The sequence below is a fragment of the Odocoileus virginianus genome, chromosome 24, assembly GCF_023699985.2.
Source record: "Odocoileus virginianus isolate 20LAN1187 ecotype Illinois chromosome 24, Ovbor_1.2, whole genome shotgun sequence".
Lineage (NCBI taxonomy): Eukaryota > Metazoa > Chordata > Mammalia > Artiodactyla > Cervidae > Odocoileus > Odocoileus virginianus.
The window spans coordinates 9,274,843-9,292,391 of record NC_069697.1 but is presented as its reverse complement, the minus strand read 5'-3'; the positions used below and the strand labels follow the sequence as shown (position 1 = coordinate 9,292,391).

General features: G+C 35.7%; 1 protein-coding gene across 2 annotated transcripts in view; it reads right to left on the bottom strand.

Annotated features, from left to right (window-relative positions):
- Positions 1-17,549, bottom strand: part of PTPRQ (protein tyrosine phosphatase receptor type Q) — a 235,648-nt gene that overhangs the window by 56,034 nt on the left and 162,065 nt on the right. For both annotated transcript variants that reach the window (XM_070454261.1, XM_070454262.1), the window contains 5 exons: positions 16,364-16,608; positions 13,735-13,801; positions 10,805-10,963; positions 10,050-10,272; positions 8,372-8,445 (listed from right to left, as the gene is read on the bottom strand). In XM_070454261.1, coding sequence (XP_070310362.1) covers positions 8,372-8,445; positions 10,050-10,272; positions 10,805-10,963; positions 13,735-13,801; positions 16,364-16,608 — 768 coding nt within the window. The remainder of the gene's footprint in view (positions 1-8,371; positions 8,446-10,049; positions 10,273-10,804; positions 10,964-13,734; positions 13,802-16,363; positions 16,609-17,549) is intronic.

The following is a 17,549-nucleotide window of genomic DNA, read 5'->3' as shown; positions in this document are numbered from 1 at the left end:
AAAATCAGAGGGTGTTTTGAAAATATGTGGTTTTACATAATATCAAGGATTTAACATTAATTTTAACTGCAACAATATAATAAAAACAGACTTATTAGAGAAATAAGCTAAAGTATTTGGAGTGGAAGATAATGCTTTCTGTAATTTAAAAATACTTCAGAAATAAAATGACCAAGGCACAAATAGAGCAGATGTGGCAAACTTCATAGGCACTTGGGGCTCATTATATTATTCGAAACTTTTGTGTATTCTCTATTCGCCTTTTAATAGCTCTTCTGCAAGTAACCTGATCAAGGCCACCATCCTGTTTTGCATGAATTATTGTATGGACACCTAACAAGTCTTCCTGTATCTATCCTTGTCTTCTATGTATTCTCAGCATAGTAAGCAAGAATAATGCTTTTAACATATTACCTCTCTACTTAAAACCCTCCTCATCTCTCACAGACAAAATCCAAAGTCCTTCCAATGGCCTACACCATCGGTTAATGGTCTCTGGTCCTTCATTAACACTCTGGTTCCCCGTCATCTCTTTGACTTCCCTTCCAATCACCACCTGGCTTACTGCTTTGGAGCCAGGCTGTCCTTATTGTTCTTGGGATACACCAGATCACTTTTGAAACAGGGCTTTTGTCCAGCTTCTTCCTGGGCCTGGAAAGGGATTTCTCTTGTAGATCGTCCTGGCGAGCCATGTCATTACCTTCAAGAATTTTCTCAAATATCACCTAGTGAATGGCACCTCTTACAGACTGATTATATGTGTCCCTCCAAAATTCATATGCTGAAACCCTAACACAAACACAATGTGACATTACTTGAGTAAGGATGTCCTTAATGTTATTTGAGGTCTTAAGGGCTGAGCAGAATTAGTGTCGTTTTAAGAAGAGAACGCCAGAAACTATTCTCTTCCTCTGTGTGCACATACTGAGGAGAGGCCACAGGAGGACATAGCGAAGAGGAGGAGACCGCTCACCACATACTGAGCTGGCTGGAACTCTGGGTTGGCCCTCCTACCTCCAGAACTGTGAGAAAGCAACCTTGTTGTTTAAGCTATGTCTATGGTATTCAGGATGAGATGGCTGGACGGCATCACCGACTCGATGGGCATGAGTTTGAGTAATCTCCGGGAGTTGGTGATGGACAGGGAGGCCTGGCGTGCTGTGATTCATGGGGTCGCAAAGGGTTGGACACGACCGAGCGACTGAACTGAACTGATGGTATTTGTAATGGCAGCCTGGGCAGACTCGGAGATTACCCGATTTAAGATGGAAAGTTACAACTCCTCCACTTCCTGTCTCCCCCTCCCACCTCCTCTGCACTCCCTTCTACTTTGCTTTCCCCCTCCATAACCCTCTTAACCTATCTTAAAATTCATTTATTTATCATGCTACCCATCCAGAAGTAGGATTCCTGAAGACAGGAGTCTTTATTTTATTCACAACTGTGTATGAAGTCTGAGAATAATATCAGACACATAGCAAATATTAAATACTTTAAAAATTTACTGGTTAAAAATTCAGTTTTGAAGTAGAAATTAAAAGTCTTCAGGTTGAAGATTAGGCATTAAACCAAATAACTATAAAGTGTTTGTTTTTTATACAGTTAGTAATTATCATCAATTTTAAGTTATATAATTTTACTGTAAAAAGTATTAAAGTCAGGTGACAATATAGGTTAACTATTTGTAAAATACACAGGGATTAATGTTTCACCTTTATTCCCCTGGCTTGGTGCTTATAAATGTTAACAATCAGTTTCATGGTCACCTAGAATCTTCACCTAAATTTAGAAGACACTAAATGAGCATGTAATAGCTCATATAGTATTGTAGATACACCTTTTTTACACATTAAAATATAAATGGCTTGTTTCATAAATTTTTACATGCTTATTCCTAACTGGATATGCTTGAGAAAGGAAACATGAAGATGAATAAAGAATCATCTTTATCAGGTAGTATTGAGTCACTAGACCTTGGAATCTAGTGGGGAAAAAAAAATGACTTCATAGACCATAGAAATTTTCAGATTAGATTACCATTTCAAAGCACCAGCCAAGTGAAGTGAAGAAATGACATATAATGTATTAATAAACAGTAGGTAATCCTTTGGGCACATGCATTACAAATGTACTACTAGGGAAGGACAAAATGTACTGTGATTTTCCAGTACAAATTTTGATTCACTGCTATGTATGTACCCACAGAGCATTACCAGTACAGAATGAAGTTATTCTCTAAGTCCTTTCACAGAAAATGGAACTCTTCTGCTTGAAAGTATGAGCATTCTTTTTTTAATATGTACAAGTCATTTCCTAATGAGACTTAAAATCCTATGAAAGGTCAAATCATTTCATTTCATAACAGAATGTTCCACTGTAATTAAGCAAATCATAATTATAAAGCACTAATTTTTCATAAGTATTATCTTTTGATTAAAGTTATCATTATTTAAACTCAGCCTATGGATCTAACTTTTTAAGCTACTTTTATATCTCTAAGAAGAAGCTTGAATTAAATGAGTTATAAAGCTCCTAGGACAATGTCTGTCTCTTGATACAGATACATATTACATAACAGAATGTGACTTTGAGCCTTATAACTCATTTATTATGACAGAACTTAAGTAAAAAAGTTCTCTTTTAGCCCTGTACTAGCCATCCAAAATATTTAAATACTGCACAAAGAGCTTACTAAAAGTCATTCTATGTCATAATTCAAGAAATATCTATTAAAATACCCTAACTAAATGTTACTTTCATATATCAGCTATGCAAAATATTAGACGTAGATACTAAACAATTGTTTCCAAGATGTAGAGAAAAGTCACACTTATTGTTTACAAAAAACAAAAGGAATTACTGCATTTTTATGTGTAAAAATAAAGCATACTTATGTATTAATGCTAGCCTTAAAAAACTGAGAAGGTGAAAAGAGAAAAGCTAGAAATAGTTTAAAATATTGAGAAGAGAAAATGGTACAGCAAGGATAGGAAGTGTGCAGGAGCAGAAAAATTAGCAATAGTGATGAAATTGAAAGCTACTTGGGTACTTAGTAATTGCTAGGCAACACAACATTGCCTGAAGTCAGGTTGCCTGGGTCTAAAAGCTGGTGGTGTACTTCCCCAGCTCTGTAACCTTGAGCAAGCTGCTTAAAGACCCAGTTTCAGATTTCATAGCAATACTCCAATACTTTGGCCACCTCATGTGAAGAGTTGACTCATTGGAAAAGACCCTGATGCTGGGAGGGATTGGGAGCAGGAGGCAAAGGGGATGACAGAGGATGAGATGGCTAGATGGCATCACCAACTCGATGGACATGAGTTTGAGTGGACTCCGGGAGTTGGTGATGGACAGGGAGGCCTGGCGTGCTGTGATTCATGGGGTCACAAAGAGTCGGACACAACTGAGCGACTGAACTGACTGACATTAGGGATACCCATAAATAGGAAATCACATTATAGGGTTGTAGTGAAAAAATACATGAGGCTATATAGAAAAACACTCATGAAGGGTTTGGCACATAAGTAAACAATGTTTCATATATTAATTAATAACCTTTCTTCATTAATCTGTACATTGATTTAATGTACATGATTAATTACATTAATTATATGTAATTGTGATTTATGATCATAAATGATCACTGATTTAATGATTTATCATTAAATATGATATGATTTAATCTCCCAGTTAAGTTTATGAAAGTATGATGTGAAAATGTAGGTCTCTCAGTTGTGTCTGACTCTGTGCTACCCCATGGACTGTAGCCCGCCAGGCTCCTCCGTCCATGGGATTCTCCAGGCAAGAATACTGGAGTGGGTTTCCATTTCCTTCTCCAGGAATTGAACCTGAGTTTCCTGCATTGCAGGCAAATTCTTTCCTGTCTGAGCCACCAGGGGAGCCCAGCTAGTTTATGAATTGGGTGGTGTTCTGCTTTTGGAAATGAGACTGCAGAGGTTAATTTGTTAAGTGACTATTCAAAGTCACAAACTCCATATATGCCAAAATGGCCTGAAACTTGCTTGTCTGCCTGCAGAGTTTACGAGCTTCACTATCACATTACTACTGCCTGTGAACATCATAAAACTTCCCCCTGTTCCTTTTGCCACAAATATATATATAGTGACTCCCTATTTTTCTTCCCAAATGAGAATACTGGAACTTTTCATTGTTAGCACAGTCATTAAATAAGGAGTGTTATGACAAAAAAAAAAAATCACAGAGTGCCTTTGCCGTGGAGTTTGTTTCCTCTCGTTCAGCTTTAGTGAAGCCCTGTGAGGTGTACAAAGGAACGTCTGGAGTTCAAATCACAGGAATCCTCTATGATGAAACCTTGTAATCAAAACATTGCCTGCAAGTGGTTTCCATAAACATATATACTTAAGGAGGAGTTTTAAAAAATGAATTTAAGATGAATTCTTGTGAATTTGGTTAATAAAAATTCTAAGGCTTAGTCCTGAATGCAAATAAAATCAAATAAGTTGTAAGTATATCTTTAGGATTAAAATAATGGCATGTGTCATTTTGCATTATTCCTACAGGTCATCAAGATTTCCCCAGATGTGATTCCTCTTCCACCTTATTCATCTTTATTAGCAAAGCCCTGTCTGGCCCCTTCTCGCTTGTCCTGCTGCTAGCCTTTTCACTAATCCTAAGCCTTTTGGTTCATCAGTGATTCTCTGCCCCTAATTTAACATCCCAATAATAATATCTCTACAGTCACAACCACTATCAAACTGGTCTGTCTTGTAAGTGCCTGTCTTATACTAACTTCAAAACACAGCCTTCAAAAGGTGCTTAAATCCTGAAGACTGTACTGACAGGTAACTCAACTTGAAGCTCCTTGCCTGTGGTGTGCAAAATACCAGTGAATGACTGTACATCCAGTGCTGGTTTGACGACTTAGATGGGACCTAGACTTTGGCTAAAGTGTGAGATACACCTAAGTATTGGGCAGGCTTGTTAGAAATGCTGGGAGCCACTAGTCCTGTATCCTAATCCATGACATATTCGAGAGAGAGGACTCAAAGTACATCCTTTGTACTCTTTTGACCCCAGGGATATTATACCAATGCATTTGCTATTTGCTGGCCTAGCAGCTCTCACAGCCGTGAAATCATTCTGGCCATTGACCACTGCCCACTATAGAAATGGTCAACTTTCTTTTATGAGTCCTTCTACTGTATCCTCCTCAGCAATGTTCTTTTTCCAAAAACTATGACTTCATGGCCTTTTATGTGAATATCAACTGTAGACCAGCACCTTTTCTGGAGGGCGCACTTTAGTGCCTGACTCACCAGAGTGAACCTGGCAGACACAGAACCACAATATCCAATAGCTAGGTTAAAAAAAAAAAAAAAGTGAGGCCAGAAATTGATGGTGTTACATCTGTTCACCAGCAGAATGACTGAGCTACTTGTTCTACATCAAAGAATTCTGCTCCAGTGGTACATGACACATTACAAATCTGAACATTTCATTTAGCCATAACTGAGGGTTGCACGCCTTTAAACTCCCATCTACTCCTGCCCAATACTGTTTTTCGAGCTACAGATAACTATCTAGGTGGCAGAATTCCATGCAGTCAGTCACAGTGAGCGTTACAGAACAGAAGCCTATTATCGAGCTGCTATCTGCCAGGAGAGAGCCCGCTGAAGGCCACTCTAAGGAGGAACCTGAAAGGCTGTCCTTAGGTCACTGGTCTATGCATGCTCAGTCGCGTCTGACTCTCTCTGACCCTGTGGACTGTAGTCTGCCAGGCTTTCTGTCCATGAGATTTCTCAGGCAAGAACACCAGAGTGGGTTGGCATTTCCTTCTCCAACAAATAACACATGAGCCCTGAAAAACTGATCGTACATACATACGACCCTCCCTGTCACTACCCCTTACCAGCCCAGTGGCCTTCCACCTGCAGAGTCCAAGCTGGCTCCCAGCCCCTCCTGCTCCAGCCTTGGTAAGACCTGGTGCTCTGCCTGGCCCTCTGTGTCTTCCATCCTCAGACACGCCTGTTGTTACCAGGGCACACACGTCAACACCTGGGTGACGGGGGGTGGTGGTGATTCCAGGAGAGAAGTCAGAGAACTCACAAGTGTATTTCTCCTACCTTCTAGAATTACTTATTGTATGCCACTGCCTCGGCTGTCAGCGACAGGAAGAAAAAGAAGAGACCATCGCTGAGAAACAGCTTGAGACTACCGGTGGCCAGCGCTGAATGGGGCCCATCTGTGGCCACAAGGATGCTATTTTGCAGTATCTGAGGAGTCACGTCCTTGTCACTGTGGTTCCTAATGCTCGACTTGCCCTCTTCTTTCATTCCTATTAACCCAGATGTGTCAACTCTACATCCCAGATAACCAGTTTAATATGTTGTCCTCATATCAATAATCTATATAAACCCAAGAAGCTGTGAGATGAATAATACACAGCAAATAATACAACAAAGTAATCTCTTTTTAGCACTGCATCTACAAAATGTCATTTCTCTAAGACATATGAGCCAATCCATTTGTACTATGTTTCTTATCTTCCACCAGTTAATATACTGGGGTCAGCATTTAGCTGTGGTAATATGTGGTTTCTGAATTCTATACCCTAAAGGATATTATGCTGATGCCACTAAAACATTTACTGTGGCCAGTGTCAGGTGTGATAAGCACAGCCTCCAAATGCATAAACCCTTGACAAAAGTTATTGAATTGTTTATTAATTTTTTATTAATTTTATATTTTTATAATTTATAATTTATTTATTTATAATTATTGAATCAATTAATTATTGAATTATTATGTAAAAATAAACCAGTGATGTTTATGGAATTAAGCAGACAGCATAGCCAATGAAATCTGTCATTCTTTTATAAACATTAATGTAGCAAATGGTGCACTACATTTCTGAAGATCCAAAGTTTCCTTAACTAAGTGCAGGCTGCAGAAACTGGCTTTTTATACAGTTAATGGTCCAGAACCAGATGACAGTTTCTAAGTAAAAATGGTGGAACATTTTCTATCTTCTCTCAACCATAACTCTCACTGAAATCTACTGCATTGATGATATATAATGTGGATCTGAACAACACACGGAGTTGCACAGGCTCAGAGACTGATACACAGGAGATAGAAAGTTGCAAATTACTCAGAGAAATCCTAGGGAAAGAATTGCTCCCAAGGAAGTGTAGTTTTAAAATCTTTCATTATAACCTATCAAAGAGAAGCTATTAGGCAATCGGCATTTTTATTAACTATAAAAGGTTAATATATTTACCCATATTGTTTTACATTAATCTTTCAAGGCAGATAATATCACCATTTTCCAAATAAGGAAACTGAAGGTAATAGAAATTATTTTCCCAAGTGGTAGAGTCAAGATTTGAATCCAGATCTAAATCCTGCATTTGCAGTTTAATGGTTATAAAATTTGTGCTGGCAGAGCCACTTAATTACTGAATCTGGGCCACGGTTTCCTCATCTGCAAAATGGAACTAACATCAGCAACCTGACAGGGTTTCTGAACCTCAGCACACTGGTTAGGGGTTAGATGATTCCTTGCTGGAGGGGCCGGCCTCTGCCCTGGAGGATAGGGAGCAGCATCTCTGACCCCTCTGCCCCCTAGATGCCACTAGCTCAGCTCCCACACTTAACAACAACCCAACCGGAAATGGCTCCAGACACTGCCAAATCCCCAAACAGTAAAATCACTCCACTGAGAACCACTGACCTAAATTAAAGGACAGTTGTGAAGAATCCATCAGTTAATACATACGAAGGACCTCAGAGTATGTCTGGCACAGAATATTTAAAGTTAGATATGTTGATGGTGAAGGAGGCAGAGGAGAAAGAGGAGAAGTGGGAAGGGGATCAGCCAGGGGAGAGAAAGGGGGAGAAAGAGAAAAGGAAGAAGTACACTTGCATCTGACTGAATGGTACTTATGTTCTATCCAGGCCTGACTGGATGGATATAACTGAAAACTCATGAAAGCACTGATCTGAAAGAAAACTTAAAAAGACATAAGCTTCTAACTTTTAGGATTATTTCAGAAAATTTTCCTTAATCCTTTTCATTTTTACAAAGTAAAAATCTTTTACATAGACAATTACATATTAAAAAACCAAATATTTTCTTAGTGTAATGTCCATACACATCAGCCTAGACTGAACACCATATTGAAATCTATGTCCAAATTTGAATAGATGGAGCATCCATTGACTTAAAAGAGTATTATAAATACTACTTTTTCCTTAGTCAAGATAATTAACCTTGAAATGACTTTATACTTGAGAACATTCAGTCATGGAATACATTTACTAAGGAACATTATAGCTATGATTAGCATGTTGAGATTATAAATGAAATTAAACTAGAAAAATGTCTTACTTAAAGTCTTAACAGGATCAGAGTAATCAGAGTCAGTAAATTGTCCCATGACATTTGTGGCTCTAAATTTAAATCTGTGGAAGAAGAAAAACAATTTACATATGACTTTTTTTTTCTATGTATAATTTAAACAAATATCTGTGGAAAAATACATTTTTGTTCAGAGACCATGAATTTACAAAGTATAAACTTAGAAATCTGCCACCATCAGAACAAACAGTATCTTTATGTGAGATGAATAATTATCTTGGACACAGACCTTTTCAACTTCATCACAGTGTGGCTAAAAATTTGATCAGATTCATGACTAGCAAGCAGTTAATCAGATTAAGATTTCATCTCTCTCAGATTTGGATGAAATGACTTAATGTCAGCACAAGCACACTTTAAACATAACTATTACACTTCAAACACCTTTGAAAATACCAGTGAGACAGATTTAGAATGATCATATAAAACTTACCTTGCTCACATGTAAACAAAGAATAATGCTTATTAAATCTGAGTGTGCATAGCTATATTTTCACTTTATATGCTTCCATGACATACAACATAGAAAATGGGTGCAGAAGAAAATCAACCTTAAAAATCACTGGCTCACACACAGAGACACTACAAATCACTATCACCACAGAGACAACCAAAATTTACCTTATTTTAAAACTATGAACATACAAGAATTTTAAAATATAAAATCAATCTACATTAATGATCTCTGCTGTTCTCAAATTCTTATGATTTTATTGTTTATATGAGATGTTTTGGTAAAATTATGCAAAATCAATAATTCTTAGATTAAAAACTTTGTAGTATATCATATCTGTAACTATTATTGTATGATGATTAATTTCAGGGCATAACTTAGTAACCCAAGTAAGTGTTCTTAATAACAGATGATAGGCATTTGGGAAAAAAATGCTCTAACTTCTCTTTCTAATGTTAAGTTGCCCTAGGATGTTTATGAAGAATTTAATAATGCTTTAACTAGTAGGCAAAAGTGAAATGAGCAGATTTTTCAAATTTAATATTAAAAATTATATTTTGGAAGTTAAACTTTTAAAAATTATAATCACAATAGTCAACTTAGTAGGAAAAAAATAAGCCAAATTTAGCATTTAATAGAGCTAAAATATTGACATCTGTTTTTATATTAGACTTATAATCTACACAGTATCAAATATTAAAGTGAAATGTAGATATTTTAATACATCATTTAGATGTTTGATAATATGAAGAGCTGAAAATGACTTATGACTGAAGTAAAGTGAAGCCACAGTTAACTGGAAGACAAGGATAGTGTTTCTAAAACCGTATATACATCAGCATGCATGGCATAATAATGAGTTGAGAAAGACAAAACATCACACATTAGTCACATAGCCCTTTACGAAAAGAATAAAATTCTCCTACCTGAATTCTCCAGTTTGTACAATATTCATATTGCCCTTAGTTACTTATTTCAAACCATAATTACTTTTAAGTTTGCCTACTTTCCCTAGAACTGTACTTTTACTGAATGAAAGGACAATGCCTTGTTGATCTTTATCATGCACCAGGTCACAATATATTATGAATATCCAGTACTTACTGGAAAAAATGAAAGGAGGGGTAGATGGATGGGTTAAAAATGTCTACTAGCTTGCTATCATGATGCATAGTAAGCATTAACTATACTTACAAGTATTGCTTTTTTGGTTTCAGAGGTCCATTGCAGATTTTGTCTTCATTACCAGGAATCATACATGCATTATCAGCACCTATGATGTAAATTTCTTCGTTGCCACTAAACTTTGCCTTTCCCTCTGTACATGGGGGGTTAGGAAAGCCTTCATTTGTAAAATATGGCCTTGGTTTATTAAAATATGCATCATACCACTTGGTTACATTTCCATCATGCTGAGCTATTTTCAGAAAAAAGAAGAATTATTACAAGTCATACCCAAATGTATTTTCACGTTTATAAAAGGCATTTCTATAATTGCATGAGGAAAATCTGGATGCAACATCTTTCACTTTCTGAACCACCAGGGATGATTCAACTCATCTACCTGGATAAGCAGGTCACCCTATCCATCCCATTACACATGAATCCATAGACACTGTTGTGGAGAATGACGTCTCAGAGAAAAAGCATTCTTCAGCCAAGAGTAACTCTTTCCCACCTTCAAAGAAGCTATCAAGAGTGCATCCTGCCAAAATCCTACCAGCATATAGAATAAATATTTTAACCACATCTCTTTTAATTTTGACAAACTATTTAGGTATAAATTAATGATCAGTAAAATTAATGACAATATTGACAATCTACTAAGCTCAAAGGATGTGTAATAATCAAGAGTCAATCTTATATTACTAATTTTGAATTGCAATGTCTTCAGCATTCAGCAGTCCACACTCCACAATTTAACAAGGTAACCTGGCATGTGATGATACCTCCTGCTTCTGCTACAAGCACTTGTATATTTTTGATTGGTCCATGATCATCATTGTAGTAACATATGGGCATTCTGATTGTAATTGTTGTTGAAGTCACAAGAAGTTTTCCTGTGGCATCATAAATAGGGGTTGGTTTGGTTTTTGGTCGTGCTGGAGCTATAAACATGAAGGAGAAATATCACTACCTGTTGATTTTTTGTTCTTACAGAAAAGAGAAAATCATTTTAAATTCTCCTTTCATGCAGGTAATTTACAGATAAAGTGATGACAAACATAAATAACATGAAACATTTTTGTTTGGATACTGCAGATATTTGGAAATTATTACCTCCTAATGATATGATTATATGTTTGAGACTTGCCTGAGATAATGGAGCCCAGGTGTGATTTTTCAGACATCTGATTCCCCTTCACATATTAAAGAAATTCAAATGATATATACATATATATATACAATTTTCACAAATATATTAAATCGTACTAATATTTTAGTGTTTTTTCCTCTTAAATTCCTTTAGCTGATTCACTAATTTCTGTCCTAGTCATACCAGGAGCCCTGCCCTCCAACCCCACAATTATCCATACCAAACAACTAGATGATATCCTCTCATATTTTTCTTTATGTTCACATAATCATATAAAAATACATAAAGTCATACATAAGGGATTTCTCTCACTGATATGTTTTAATGGAGCTCTGTTAAGTATTATAATTACACCACATATTGCTTTTTATTACAATGACTGTGTAAATCTTTTCAAGTCACCAAGTTCTGGGTTAATTCATTCTCCTTAATAACTATATTATATGTCATGGTACAACTGCATCACATTTATTCAATTATTCACCAAGTGATGGGAATTCACTTTTACTTCAGTCTTTGACCATTTGCTTCACGAAGCAGCCTTGTATCTGTAGCCTTACTCACTGATTCTTTAATTTCTATAGAATATATTCCCAAGGGCAGAATTTCTGGAGCAAAGGATACATGTACTTTTAACTTGAACACATATTTCCAGAATAATTTCTAAAAGTGTCATGATAATTCACATTTTAGCATCAATGCATACAAGTATCTTCAAAACTAATATTTGTAGAAGTTCTGCTTTCATCTTAGAGCTCCACACACTAGCTATTTGAACATCAGTAAGTTGCTTAATCAAACTTCAATTCTCATATTTATAAAATCTTTTTTAAAAGCCTCTTAACCACTCCATAAAATTGGCTCTATCATTTCCATTTTATAAATGAGGAAAACAGCCTTATGCCACATAGCTGTGAAAGGGAAATATCAAGACGTGAACCAGATCTTTTTGACTCGATCCTTTAGCTCAGTCCTCTGAGATGTCAGGGTTATGATGATATTAGATATGCAGGAAGTTTACTGGGGGAAATATTTGTGAAGAATAGGGAAGCAGGGAGCAATAGTAGGTGGCAAGATCACAGTTCTGACATGTGTAAATGAGAAGGAAGGAAGAAAGGATGTGGCAGGAACAGCCTCCAGATTCAAGGGAGGCCACTGGGGAGCCCCCAAGACAAGGTTTCCAGTTACAGGAATCTGCCATTGGACAGTACTGTCCAAATTAATATGATAATTGTTAATCCAGTGTTACTCCATGTCATTAATAAAATTATGCATATTACTGGAGAAAAATTCAATTTTTTAGACCCCATCACTGCCACCAGTACTATCCATCTTCTCTAGATAACTGGTCATAAGTCTACCTGCTCTATGTACGGTGTGGGAAGTCAGAACTAACCATCTTTACTGGAGGATGAGCAACGTATCTGAAATGGGAAGCTTTACTAAATAAATATAATGCATATATTTTTACATACTGAATATATGAGTAAGTCTGCCACTGAATAACAAAGAAATAGTATTACAGTTATATAAACCACCCAATGGTGAAAAAATTCATCAGCTTCATCTTACACTGAATATTTCTTATTCTTAACAAAGCAAATTTCTAGACACTGTGGATTTTTCAGATTCTCTCTTAATCCTCACAACATGAGGTAGGAACTAGTATTATCTCTATTACACAGGCTTAGAGGTGTTAAGAAACTTGTCTAAAGCCAAACAAGGTAGCAAGTGGCCAACCCAGGATTCAACCTCAGCGACTTGACCCTCGACCAGCCTAAAGATGGCATTTTCAATCTCTGTGCTGTAGCTACCAAAGACTGAGAGAAGATGGTTTTCATTTCAGAAAGAGAGGATCAGGTGGAATTCCACCAAAGCACAATATGTTTTTTAAAAAATCTCTGCAGGTTTGACACAGGTTTTTAGAGAAGTGACAAAACTGTGCACGTTTTCATTCTTGAGAAGGCACCCTGAACAACTGAATGGCCCTAAAATCCTCTTAATAATCTTCTGTGGGTTTTGTGGAATTTGGTGAGGGAGGGAGTCTCTAAATTTTTATAAATTTTCTATGAAAAAATCCCTGTCAATGATGAATTGATAGATCTACTTTATAGCCAGAATCATAAGGTTGATTATATGGTAGTTCAGTAAACACCATTTTATTAACTTAAAAGAACCTGACTTTCAAAAAAAGATCAATCAGAGAATCTACTTAGAACTAGTCAAAGTCTAGTCATGGGCAATTTAAAGAAGGAGTTTTCTTTTCAATAAAATTTGAAAAACATAAAATACAATTATAAAGTTTGTCTCAGCAAACTTTCAATTTAGCAGAAAAGAAATATAGCAGACATTCTCTGTAATTAACATGGTAATTTGCCTCATGATTTAGGTATTTTAATTATAGCTTTAATAAGCATATATTACTACTTATTACTTAATGTATGCTTACTATATGTATATGCATCATTTAAAAGCTTAACTGCATCCATAACTCTAATACAGAATATAAATTATAATTACTTTTTAAGACAATAGCATTTCATGGGAAGGCAGCACATGTACCTTTAATATCCATGGTTATTCTCATTTGAACCTTTGGCCCTGCACCAGCACTATTGATTGCATAAACCTAAAACAAAGAAACATCTTGTTATTATTTTCAAATTATTGCACAGGTGTATGTATAAGCAATTATGATTATATGTCATTTAAAAATTATTCTATTTTTAAAAACAATTCATATAGTCTATTATAATTTTCTTGCACTCGAATTTATATAATATACGGAGGAAGAATGTTAGCAATAAACTAGTTCTTACAACTGATATTATGGTACTAAGCCCTGAGAACAAAGGCTCAGCGACCTAAACAGCCCTATCATAGAGACTAAGAAAGATGTGGCTTCTATTTGAACCTGTAGGAGGAAAGAGCAGAAGAGTCACTATGTCTACACTCTTCATCTACTCTCTCTTCATCTACTCTGACATCTGTTCCTTTTCTCTGTAGCTAGGTAACTCCAGCTTTCTTTAAATCCATATTCAAGACTCTTTTTTTTTTTCCTTCTGAGATGAAACCCTATTCCCTCAGCCTCCCAGTTTTCCTGTATTAAATCATCCCTCTGAAAGTTGGCCTCTCTGCCCTGCTTCACCCCTGCCCCTAACTATCTGACGCTGTAACCTGCATAATGCAGCATATACACATAAAGCATTTCTGTTTGTATCTACAGAGGGTGATTTACACAAATGTGAATCCTTTCAATCAGCTTTGTGCTTAGGAAGCTGCAGACACAGGCTCTTCTTTAATTCACTGTATCTCACTATATATTAATGAAATAATGACTATGTTATTGCCAATTTCATTATATTCAATAAAGACAATTCAGAACATATCTTTATTGGAATTAATAAATTTGTTTCATACATTAGTGGTCCACCCTCCACCCTATACACAGTTTAGAAGTATTTTGATTGAATTAAAATAACATATGATGTGGCAGGTATATAAATGTAGCTTAAAAAATATCTAAAAAAAAAAGTATCTAAAGGAAATATTTACTGGTGTATGTAAACTTTAAAAAGAAAGCATTTAAAATGAAAAGTGATGCTACAATGTATTTAATTATTTATATTTCTTTACAACCTAATCTTTAAGTAGAATAATAAAGTTGGGCAGTGCTTCTCAAGTTGCAATTGAGCAAAGAAGTCACTCACAAACCCTGTTAAATGAAAATCTATAGGCTTTGATTCAGTAGGTTAGGACTGAATTTCCTACTAGAAATGTGAAAGGTACACATTTCTAGTAAATTCTCAGGTGTTGAGGACAATGAAAATTGCACCTTGCAAATAATCCAGAGATTGATTTAATTTTCTTTAAATTATGAATTAGTGGACTTCCCCTGGTGCAACAGTGAGTGAGAGGCCATCTGCCAGTGCAGGGGGCATGGGTTTGATGCCTGGACTGAGAAGATTCTACAGGCCACAGGGCACCTAAGCCATGTGCCGCCGCTGCTGAGCCTGTCTCTAGAGGCTGTGAGCTGCGGCTACTGAAGCTCACACGCCTGGAGCCCGTGCCCTGCAACAGGAGGAGCCGCTGCAAAATGAGAGGCCATGCCCTGCAGTGATGAGTCGTCACAACGAAGACCCATGAATAAGTTAAAAATTATGAATTCGTTGTACTTTATTTCCTAGTTTTCTTTTATTTGCGAGAGCCAAAACTGTCCTAACACTTGTTTCCTACCATCACTATTCATATCCTTATAGAAATTACTATTCCGATTACTAATTTTTCAGATAAGGAAAAAGAGGCACAGAGTTGCAGAAACTGCCCTGAAAGAAACTAGCAGGGCCAGAATTTGAATCTAGGTCAGTTCATTCTCTTAACCACCACCTTCTCTCTAACAGATCTTTTAATGGGGGTCCATTTAATGGTATGTGTAACAAGAATCCCAGCAAGTCAGATTATATAGTGAGTGAGGGAAATAACACAAATTATTAATGACAGTTTTCTGATATAAAGACTTTGTTGGAAGATTAGTTACTTGACTGTTTAGTTACTTGAACTACTTGAATGCTTAGGGTGAATTCTATATTTGCTTAATAAATGATTTTCTATATAGTTCTTTTTGAAAATTCCAAGACATGCTATAAAAATAGCAAAAGGGTGAGACAAATTGTATGTGTATTATGTCTGATGTGTATGTATATGAACTCACATATATATTTACTTTCCGAAATGGATAATTTAGAATTAAGATATAAAATGCTTTTAGTAATAGTTGTGTGAAATACATGTGAATTTCAATCATACAAATAGTTATTTCTGCCCTTTGCCTTTGCGATTTGCTTTTCCATTTTTTCATTTATAATCACACAGAAACAGTCTTCTTTTAGGCAGAACTATCTATATATCACTGCTTTTTAACTTTTAATGTGGATTTTCTTTATGCTTTATTTTTGGATTTCCACTATAATTGTGCAAACTTTTCTGTTATTTACATATTTTCACATGACTTGCTGTATTAAAATAGGAAATCAGCAATTCTGTTTCCCCAAATCTTTTTCACTTGGCATGTCTTAAGCAATTCCACAAACAGATAAGAAAAATGGAGTATTACATAACCTGCAGTATTTTTGAATGCTGAGTTTTTCAATCAACTTTGTAAAATAGATAATTAAAAACTATGTATACTTACACTGATGTTGTATGTATGTCCACCTTTTAGTCCTTCTAACACTGCAATGACAGACGTGTCAGTTTTCTGGATAATACTGAGATTGTGAATCTGGACAGCAGTAGGATCATCTTCTCTATAAACCAAAGCTTGATATACTTGGATATTTCCATTTGGTTGAGAAGGAGGAAGAAATGTTAACTGAAATTTTGTAACTTCATCTGGTATCTTCTGAAATGTCATGTTGTTAGGTGGATCCTTAGGGACTAAAAATATTTAGCAGTTAAAATTATTTAAAAATTTGTGTTCATTCTTATCTCCATATAAAACTGATTTGCTTCAAATTTTTCTCAAATTTCTCTTTATAAAGAGTATTACACAAAGCAAAATGGCTGGTTCATTACAGAATCATTGATGTTTATAGATCATAGAAACCATAACAGTGATCCAATTTATTTGCTTATATAATTAGTCTTTTATTATGTATTTATCTTACACAGAATGAACTTCTATGACACTCTGAACTTAAAAATAATGTAGACTCGTAGGAAGTTGCAAAAATCATACATTCAGTTCCCTGTAACCTTCGCCCAGCTTTCCCCAGTGGTGACGTCTTATATAACTGTAGTTAAATATCAAACCTGGAAACAGAACTGGCACAATAATATTAACTTGACTATAGGTCTTATTCAGTTTTCACCATTTTTCATGCTTTCCTATATTTTTGTATGGTTCTATGCAATTTAATTCCATGTATAGATTCCTGTAACCATCACCAGAAACAAGATACAAAACTATTCCATCACCATAAAGAAAAGTCCTCTTGCTCTCCCTTTATATTTGCACTCCATCACTCCTCAACACTAGTCAGTCTCCATCTCCATAGTTTTTATTAGTTGCAAAAGAGAACAGCACAATGACCCTGAGATCCAGAGTTGCTGTGTATATCAACAGTTTATTCTGTCTTTATTGCTGAGTAGTGTTCCATTGTATTAGAATTTGTTTAACCATAAAAACATTTGGGTTGTTTCCAGTTATTTTGTTGTTATTCCTAATAAGCCTGTTAACATTCATATAAAGATATTTGTATGAACATTAAGTTTTCAATTGTCTGTGATAATTGCCTAAGATTGTAATTTGTGGACTTATTGTAAGTGCATGTTCAGTTTTATAGAATACCAAACTATTTTTCCATTGCATCAATAGT